The sequence below is a fragment of the Sinocyclocheilus anshuiensis genome, unplaced genomic scaffold (genome assembly GCF_001515605.1).
Source record: "Sinocyclocheilus anshuiensis isolate Anshui unplaced genomic scaffold, SAMN03320099.WGS_v1.1 scaffold881, whole genome shotgun sequence".
NCBI lineage: Eukaryota > Metazoa > Chordata > Actinopteri > Cypriniformes > Cyprinidae > Sinocyclocheilus > Sinocyclocheilus anshuiensis.
The window spans coordinates 1,455,080-1,464,909 of record NW_015558695.1 but is presented as its reverse complement, the minus strand read 5'-3'; the positions used below and the strand labels follow the sequence as shown (position 1 = coordinate 1,464,909).

The window sequence follows — 9,830 nt, the reverse complement described above, 5'->3', positions numbered from 1 at the left end:
TTTCTATATTTTTCCTATTTAAAACTTGACTCTTCTGTAGTTACATCGTGTACTAAGACCGACGGAAAATGAAAAGATGAAAAGTTATATCTAGCCATATCGGCCTAGAAAATCGCAACTTTTCATTTTCCGTCGGTCTTAGTACACGATGTAACTACAGAAGAGTCAAGTTTTAAATAGGAAAAATATAGAAACTCTTTGGTCATTTTTGAGCGAGATGCTAACGGTCTAATCAGATTCAATGATCTATGCTAAGCTACAGCTAAAAGTGCTTCCGCCAGACCCGCAGATCGGCTGAATGGATTCGAAAACGGTAAAACTCAACGGTTTAACTCTAGGTGAGTTGGAAAATGAGCCTATTTTCAAAAATAGTGGAGTGTTCCTTTAATGCATCCCAGCTGAATATATTAATATTAAATATCAAAGTATTAATTTCTTACAAAAAATATTTTCAATGGTAGTGTATGTAACAAAAAAAATTATGATACACAATACAATATTGAATAAACAAAATATTAAAATCTTTAACCACCATACTAGAACTGACACTTTACTAATGTGGTAAAACAGTCAAAAAATAAAGTTGTTTAAAAATGAACACTAGTGTTTTCATATGAAAGATTAGCCTAAATTAACCTATTTTCATTTGTATTTTGTACTGCTGAACTTGTAATGGCATGTGAAACACATCACCACCAAAATTAAGAACTAAAAATGAAGTTTCAGGGTTTTTTCCCTCTTATAACTAATCTAGAAACACGATGAAACTCAGCTGTGCTCTAAAAACATCTTGAAAAATAATTATCTTTATGCACTATTTACCACAAGATGTTGTGAGACATGCAAAACAGCACAAGTCTGAAAACCCCAGCAGATGCTGTTTGGCAGAATCCATGTTAACGAAGTACAATGCATGTGAGAATTCCTTCTGCAGGCTCACAGGAAGAGGAGAAACTCACACTGAGTCCACGGAAGAAGTTTTTGATGGAGTCCTCAGTGACGTCGTAGGGGAGGTTGCCCAGGAAGGCGGTGTAAGGGGGGCTGCGGGGCAGACGGGAGCGGTCGATGTTGGGCTCACGGGCGGCACGTGGAGCCGTCGGCAGAATGGACCGATCGATGGGCGGCGCACGATACACCTCCTCTTCTGTGTGCCAGGATGTAGTAACTATAAAAGAAGTGAATCGCTTGATTAGGGACAGTTCATCCCAAAATGTAAACTCTCTTATCATTTTCCCTCATGTCAATCTAAAACCAGATGACTTTCTTTCTTCGGTGAAAAAAAACTGCTCTTTCACATACAAATAAGATAGCACTGACCACGGATGTCAAGTTCCAAAAAAAGCACCATAATAATAATCCAAATGACACATGCATTATATGCCAAGTGTTTTGAACCTATCCGATAGCTTTGTCTGAGTAACGGACTGGAATTCATTCAAATAATCCCACAAAATTTGAAATATTAAGAGGCAGTGCCAGGTTTGCCATGGAAAACACTGCTGCTTCTTGTATTGAATGAGCAGAAATGGAAATGACATTTGAAAGCTACAGTGGAGGGGAATCTTATCAAATATTAAAATAAATACCATTACTAACAATTGGAATAAGCCATAAGGTCCACTTTTTATGGTGCTTTGTTTGACCTTCACAGCCAGTAGTCACTTGACGCCTTTATTGAATGGAAAAGTTCAGCATGAACATTGTGCAAAACATTTCATTTAGCTGTTCACAGAAGAAATAAACTGTTCCTTCCTTATTTTACCTACGGCTTTTTCATAATAAGCGTCAATACTAAATTTAGCCTATACAAAAAGATAAATCAACAAAACTTAAAGTTTGTCTTAAATAACTAGGACTTTTACACTTAACTGAAAATGAAAACGTTTCACCCGATTTCACCCCAATGACAGATATATATCTATTTTTTATTCCTTTTTTTAAGCATGTGCATTTCCCTAGTTTGTGAAACACCAAACCAAAATCAAAGAAAGAGTGGTGAAACTATCTATATCAGCAGGTATCAGTAGTCTTTATTTGTCATTCAAAAAACGGAACCAAAACCAGGACTGCATATACAGACAAAAAAAACACTAACATTTCAGTCATACTGTCATTTGTTTATGTTTCATCTTTTCTTGTCGTTATCAGCATTTTAATCCATCTTGTAGATGTCCTTGGAACTAAGGTTCACTTAATGTGGGAACTAAACATCTTTCCAACTTGAGATCTATACAGTCACAAAGAATTGTTTATTACACAGAATCTGTGCCAACAAAAAAAACACTAACATTTCAGTCATACTGTCATTTGTTTATGTTTCATCTTTTCTTGTCGTTATCAGCATTTTAATCCATCTTGTAGATGTCCTTGGAACTAAGGTTCACTTAATGTGGGAACTAAACATCTTTCCAACTTGAGATCTATACAGTCACAAAGAATTGTTTATTACACAGAATCTGTGCCAATATCACAGACTATAACTATGTCAGCATCACTTGGCCATTGAGTGTAGTTTGGGCTCCTCCTCAATGCATCCAATAAATGTTGTCACGTCATGCACATATCCAGTCTGTTTTTCTTCATTAGTAACATGCAATTATATAGGAGGTGGTGAATTTTAGAAACAATGAATGAGCTTTTACATGAGACATTTCAGTAAGTTGTACTGTAGGCTATCTTATAAAATAACTTTTGATGTTCATGAATGTTCATTTCGAACTAAAGAGAAAGATATGACGGGATCACGTGCCGCATTGAGGAGCGCCAAAACGGTATTGTTTAAATTTCGTTATGAATTTGGCAGAATTTTAAAGCTGATAGTCTACTTTGTTTATTAAAAGGTAACAAAGCACAAAGCTTATTGTGATTACTGGACAGCAAGTGCGCCACAAATAATACGAAGTTCACACATTAATAGAACACAGCATATACTGTAGTAGGGGTGGGAATCACCAGAGGCCCCACAATACGATACGATATTATCACGATACTTGTGTCACGATACAATATTGTTGCGATTTTAAATATATTGCGATATTCTGCGATATATTGCAATTTATTACATTTTTCCAACTTCAAATTATGTCCCCAAGGGAAAACTTTGGCAACATCTGTTTTAACTAAAAAGAAACATTTCTCAGTTTGTTTATCTCACTTCAATTTTATTGTTGCAGTGCAAAATGGGATTGTCAAGCAGACAAACTGACCAACACTTTCATGAAAACCTGTCGTAAATGTTGTATGCACCTGACAAACTCAACTATTTGTATTACAGTCTAGTCTAGTCCACTTTAATTAAATGTAAACAGGTATGCACTGCTGTGCTACTACAGGTATTTTGAACAATGCAACTTGAACTTGTACAAAAAAACGTTGTGCAGTCCCTTCAGCAATTGGGGCATTTTGAAAGTAAATTACTGTTAAATTTAAAATTAATAAAACATAGTCTTACATCCGATTTAAACGCGGACAGGGCTTTCCTTATAACTCTGCAATGCTGCCATCTTTATTTTACTAACTTACTGCATGCTGAAGGTGACCCAGCTGACCTCACCAGAAAAAAACTCAACACCACCATCTAGTGGATTGTAAAGAAATTAATTTTATTATTTTACCAAATAGTATAATAAAAAATCGATACTTGGCATCCGTGTATACTATGCTGTATCGATTTTTCCCCCCACCCCTAGCATATAGTCTAAAGATCTTGATAACAAGAAGCCACAGTATCGATTAAAAACGAGAATTGTTAACGATATTGTTATATCCACACAGCTGTTGTAGTTTGTTCGAGTTGTGCACGAAATAGACACTACTTTTCTGCACTTGTACTCTGCACGTCTCTGTCATTTTCGATCTCTCTCATGCCACCACAACCGGAGCTGCTTTAAGCAGGTGCGCCATCAGCGCTGGTGTTCGGCAGAGATGAGGACTGTTTGAAAGTCTTTTTTCACTAAAACTCTGATGCGCATCGACTCAATTTAAGTCAACATAACTAAAGATGTGATCACAAAACAATCAGGAAAAAAAGGCACTAAGTGCAAATTTTTAAGTCATAACATGTAAATTTATATAGTTGCCAGTGGTGACCTCAGCAAAAACTTCACTCGAAAATTAATATTGTTGGTCCGTTTTAGCCACAGTCTGGAGCCCTGATATATACAACCTGTAAACAAAGCAGCACTTGCTTACCATTTTGAATATGAATCCAGTTAATCATCTTCTTTATTAGAGACAGCTCATGTTGTTATTAAAATACTTGCATACTTTAATGCTCAGTTAAGATGACGTAAAATTAGAATAAACTTCTGTTGGTGCCTCTGAATACATGTGGGAAGTAAATTGTTATGTGCTTTATACATTATCTGTGCAATTCTGAAATCAAACAGAAGTTATCGAAATATGAAAAAGATTGTAAAAGCATATTTTGAAAGCAAAGCATCTACAATTCAAATGTGGTAGATGTTTAATCCCATATCTGAATCTCACCATCTCCCTCCAGGTCATCGGTCTCATCGGCCCAGCTTGTGGGCTTTGTGGGCGCATAACTCGGCGGAGCATTTCCCCCGCTGTCCTCTGCTAAAAAGTCAGTCAGGGTAAGGGTCTTACCCTTTTTCTTAATCTTTTTACCTGTCAAAAAAAAAAACAATAAGTACACATTGAAAACAGCATGAAAGGTCTCCAGTGCTTAACCATTAAGCTCAAACACCACGATGAGGCATCATCGATGAAAACAAATGGATTGTAAAAATAAGAGTCTGCTGTGGCTTATGCATGCATTTAAAACTGCAACTGGATGACAAAGCAGAAGATCCAACAATATGCAAATTAGTATACTTACTTTTAGGGGTGTGCGATATTGACAAAAAATTATATCTCGATATTTTATGGGATTTTATCGATAACGATAATTAGACGATATTTTGCTGAGTGTGTTATTGTGCTGGTGCCTTAAGGACTGCTGAAGACAGCTGACTCCTATGTCAAATCGCACATCGTTAAAACAACAATTACGATATTATCGCAGACGATATATATCGCACACCCCTACTTACTTTGCATTTATTATAATTCAGTAAATGTAGACTAACCGGTCCTACATAATTTGCATAGACAAACTGCTGCATTTGGAAAACAAGAATATCTATTTCCAGGTCAGACTGACTCTCGTCTGTTCTGGACCACTGCAGTTAACACGTGGAGAGAGGCATTGTTGTGAGCTACTACACACTTCTGAGCTCTTTGTGACAAACTGCACTGTCAGGACATTCCAGCTCTGTGCAACTGAATCCGTGTTTACTGTAGGGCTATGACACCCTGCTGCAAAACCAAAACAAAGCCCCCAAGTTCTGACAACATTATGCTAACGCTCAATGTATGTGCAATGACTCAGGCACACTGGCTTTAGAGTGGCAGTGACCTGTGAAAGTAGAAGGAAGAGTCAGACACCCTCCTGAATGATGATTATACTATATAGTCAAAACAACTGAATCCTAGAAGAGGTTTAAGGCTTGACAAGATGTGTATAAATGTGGTTTTATGCCATTTTCTCTTAGGACCGCTGTATGGGAATTTTCTCCATTAGAGCTACCATTTTTCAGCACCAGATAGGGCTTCCAAAAAGCACCTTAGATTCACATATGAATGCATTTGAGAGTTCTTCATTCTGTATGATTTTAAAATAGTATCAGAAAAAATAATGTCTTAAAGTAAATGGCATTGTTCCTTCTCGTGCTAAATGTCTATTTTTTTTTTTTAAATATATGTCGTCAATACGGTAACATGGCTGACAGTTACGATAGGGTGACCATATTTTAGTTTTTCAAAAAGAGGACAGTGGGTGCCGGCAGGGCAGTGGGCTGGGGTGTGGTTGGTTGGTGGTTCAAGTAATGCCGAAAGCGCCCAAAGTAGCGCAATCTCAAATATCAAAACTCAAAATATGTCATTTCCATATCTAATATACATATTTTACAGTCACTGTTATGCATATTTATCATAAACACAGCTAAAAAGCTTCCTACCAGTGGCCATCCTTCACAAAACTTAACATCTGTTTTATCATAGGTAGAATGCAAAATGTTTCAATACAAGCATTTCAGTCAAATGTAATTTATGCAACATTTCAAACCTTTAACCCACGGGGGAAAATCAAGCCATGGCAACAGTTTAAAAATAGGCCAATTCCATCGGAAAAAAAACCCGCGGACTTGACAACTACCTTTAACCCACGGGGGAAAATCAAGCCATGGCAACAGTTTAAAAATAGGCCAATTCCATTGGAAAAAAAACCCACGGACTTGACAACTCTGCATCCAACACGAGCTTCAGGAGTCAGATTTCACTGATCACGGGGTTGAGAGGAGAGATGGCTGACAGACCATGCTTGAGGATTTGCTGCTCAACACATCCTGAGCTCAAATATCTGATCTTCCTTTACACAGAGCGCGCGTGATCGCGAAAGTGAAAGTGAACAGCGAGCGCTCATTCAAAAGAGATTACACTCTCTATAGTTCACTATTGATAGCGGCCCCCTGATGCGTGAAAATTATATGCAATATTAGAATGTTTGCGGGAGTGGGCGGGACTGGACACAGTCTTCTTCAGGGCTCTAATACAAAAACGCACACTATGAATGGCGTCTGTAGAAAGCAAAAGCCGAATCCCGGACATTTTGGGCGATTTAGAAATCCCGGCCGGATGCATTTTTTAAGGTCCAAAAACAGGACATGTCCGGGAAAAAGAGGACGGATGGTCACCCTAGTTAAGAGTTTCATTTGACAATTCACGCCTTGTGCTTGAGGTCATGAAACGACATAATGAAAAAATAACTTCTAAAATATCTGCTCAACTGTTTACCATACAAAATCATGGTAGCAATGGCAAACAAAAATAGGAAATTAGTGGTTTAAAAAATAATAATTATTAAATTAATTATTATTAATTAATTATAAAGAGAAAATACACTACTACTAATAATAATAGTAATAAAGAGCAAAAAAGTAAATAAACAAATTATAATAATATAAAGTAAAGATCTGAAAAAATAGAAAAAATACTTCTACTAATAATAAAAAGTAAAAACATATTAATAAGTAAATAATAACAAAAGTAAGATAAATAAATAAGCAAATAATATCAATAAAGTAAAACAAAATAATTAAACAACAATTAAAACAACGTAAAAATGACGTTTTTTTTTTTTTTTTTAAGTTAAAGTTGGCATTAGGACTATTTTGTCATTTCTAATAAATCAACACAGAGCGTTCATCCCGAAACGGTAAGGACAACTGTTTGTCCCGGGACAGTGCAGATTGAGAAGATCTCTAATCGAGTTGTACTGAGCGTTTGTCCTGGGACAGTGCAGAAGGCCAATGAGAGCAGCCCTAACATAATTGTTGTTTTATCAATGCCGTGGTTAAGTTTGCAATTAAACAAGGGACATGCACTTAGCACCAAAATATGTTATCTATTTATGCTCATACAAGGCGATGTATTTTGTAAGATAAACGCGGGAAAGTGCAAGGGGAATGTAAGAAGTTACAGCAGCCCCTCCCTCAACTCTGCGCCTGCGGTTACACAACTATTCACGCGTACATGAGCTCGAGCCAGTTGTTTATTTCGGTCGTGTCTTGTAAACAAAGCAAAGCAATACTGCATTTATATGTGGAAAAACAAAACAGTTACAATGCAATGACAACAACACAAAGCAGCACGCATACAGACACGGGCTTGGCTGCATGTGCTTCGTTTTCTGTCTGAGAAATGCGCAGAGTAAAATTGCGCCGTTTTGTACATGTAAACAGCGCTTCCGTGTTGTGGGAATAGAAAGTAAATAAGCTGATCAGTATGTTCTCGTGCATACACATAGCTGCTGGTGCAGTTTCTACGCAGCGTCCCTTCACAACTCAAGATCAAGCTTTTACAGTCAGCCCTCGCCGCTAAATCGAGTCCATCACGGGTGCGACACACTTTATCTGCCACTGAATTAAATTTCCCTGACACTAATGACACGTCGCACCCAAAATTTCCCAACCGGCCCAGCCACAAATCTATAAAACCCTCACCTGCAGCCGCCATGCTGGAGAAGGAGTGCGTGTCATATCCCCGGATGGGGGCGTGTCTTGCAGCGTGACGTCGACACGCATCCAGCGCTGCGCTCGCGGCGGTTTGGGTAATGTAGCCTAGTCTTTATGGTTAGGGTTCAGTTTAATCTTGTTGTCAATGCGTGTAAACGGTGCTCCCCAAAATATTTGTACACATATACCGTGTTTGGCATGAAGTTCATTGCATTAGATAATTATATAACTGGAGAGCATACTTGTATTTTGTAGTGTTTTGACCAGCAGAGGGCAGCTTCAAATCGTGTCAGCATTCTGTCATCCTCTAATATTTACTTGCTCAAGCTTTGAAAAAAACTGGAGAGAACAACTGCAAGAGTGTCTTCATCATATCATCATTATCAGCTTCAAAGTGAGACACATCATAACACATATACACACACTAAAGCGTCTTCGTCGGCTACTTTTCAATTATTTTTACAACCAGGGGCCTGTACCATGATGGTGGCTGAACAAACTCGGGGTTACAGGATTAGTTTTGAGTTGACAAAACCAAACCAGTCCAATCTGTCTTTGTTGGTACCATGAAGCTGATCATCAACTTTCTCTGTCAACTCAGGCTTGATCCTGAATTAATGGAGCATGCACACAAAAGAGTGACATCAGTAATGAACAGCCAATCACATGCCTTGAAACTGTGATTCACTTCTTGAGAGAGAGTCACTACCAAAGATTAAAAGATTGAACAATATGAAGAATTTAAACACATTTACAAGATGAAGCGATCTATCCATGAAAAAGTAAAACTTAAAGATTACATCTTGCCATATAAGTGCAAGTAAAAGTTCTAAAGTTAGTTTATAGAGTTGATAATATTTATTGGTATAAAAACACTTAAAAATCTAAACTCATATGTAGTCATGTTTAAAGCTATTGATTCTAAAACTTATTTATATTGCATATTATCTATATGTTTATATTAATTTAAAATAAAAGCTTAATAATTACTATTAAACTAAGCTAGCCTGTGTAATGGTTTAAGGGTATAATAATTATATAAATCATATAAACTAATTGTAAAAAATAATCTCTAAAAATCAGACAATTTTTCATTTCGTCAGAGATGTGTCACTTTGCTTGAGGCTGATTGGTCAAATTTCACTTTGAGATCTCTAAACCAGAACATAACCTGCCCCAGAGCAGGTTAGCTGTGGAGTGTAAGTTACTAAAGGCAATGAATGCCGCTAAAAGCCAAGCCACTTTCATGGTACCTAAAACCCAGGATTGGTGCAAACTAAACTGAAATTTACCTGGCTAGCCAGCTAATCCGGCTTCATGGTACAGGCCCCAGACCTGGTTTGATAACCTTACTGAAAGTAACTTAATAAATGTTCATTTATTAATAAATATTAAATCATGAACCATCCACTTAAAACTGAAGGATTTGTTTATTCACCAGCAGTATTAGCAATGCATTTCTTTCAAGTTAATGGGCAAACGTCACATAATTAATATTTATGAGCAAGGTCTTTACCTGAAGTAGGACTTAAAAATACACCATGCGGCCTGTATAAATGTAAGTTTTATTTCCTGTTTATAGAAGTTAAGTTTATGATAACTTAAATTACTTTAATACTATATAATTTTAGATCATTATTTCAAATACATTTAAATATTTATAAACGTCATAATATTATTTCATACATATTCATATTTGAAGGTTAATAAACTACTAAACTGTTAAACCAGCAAGTGGCAGGGTTTCCCAAAGTG

General features: G+C 36.8%; 1 protein-coding gene across 7 annotated transcripts in view; it reads right to left on the bottom strand.

Moving 5' to 3' along the window:
• The window catches only part of LOC107681397 (eukaryotic translation initiation factor 4B-like), a 23,663-nt gene extending 15,531 nt beyond the window's left edge, over positions 1 to 8,132 (bottom strand). For all 7 annotated transcript variants that reach the window (XM_016477687.1, XM_016477690.1, XM_016477693.1 and 4 more), the window contains exons 1-3: positions 8,064 to 8,132; positions 4,489 to 4,629; positions 960 to 1,165 (exon numbers count right to left, since the gene is read on the bottom strand). In XM_016477687.1, the coding sequence (XP_016333173.1) occupies positions 960 to 1,165; positions 4,489 to 4,629; positions 8,064 to 8,076 (360 nt within the window). In that variant the 5' untranslated portion in view covers positions 8,077 to 8,132. The remainder of the gene's footprint in view (positions 1 to 959; positions 1,166 to 4,488; positions 4,630 to 8,063) is intronic.
• Positions 8,133 to 9,830: the final 1,698 nt, after the last annotated feature.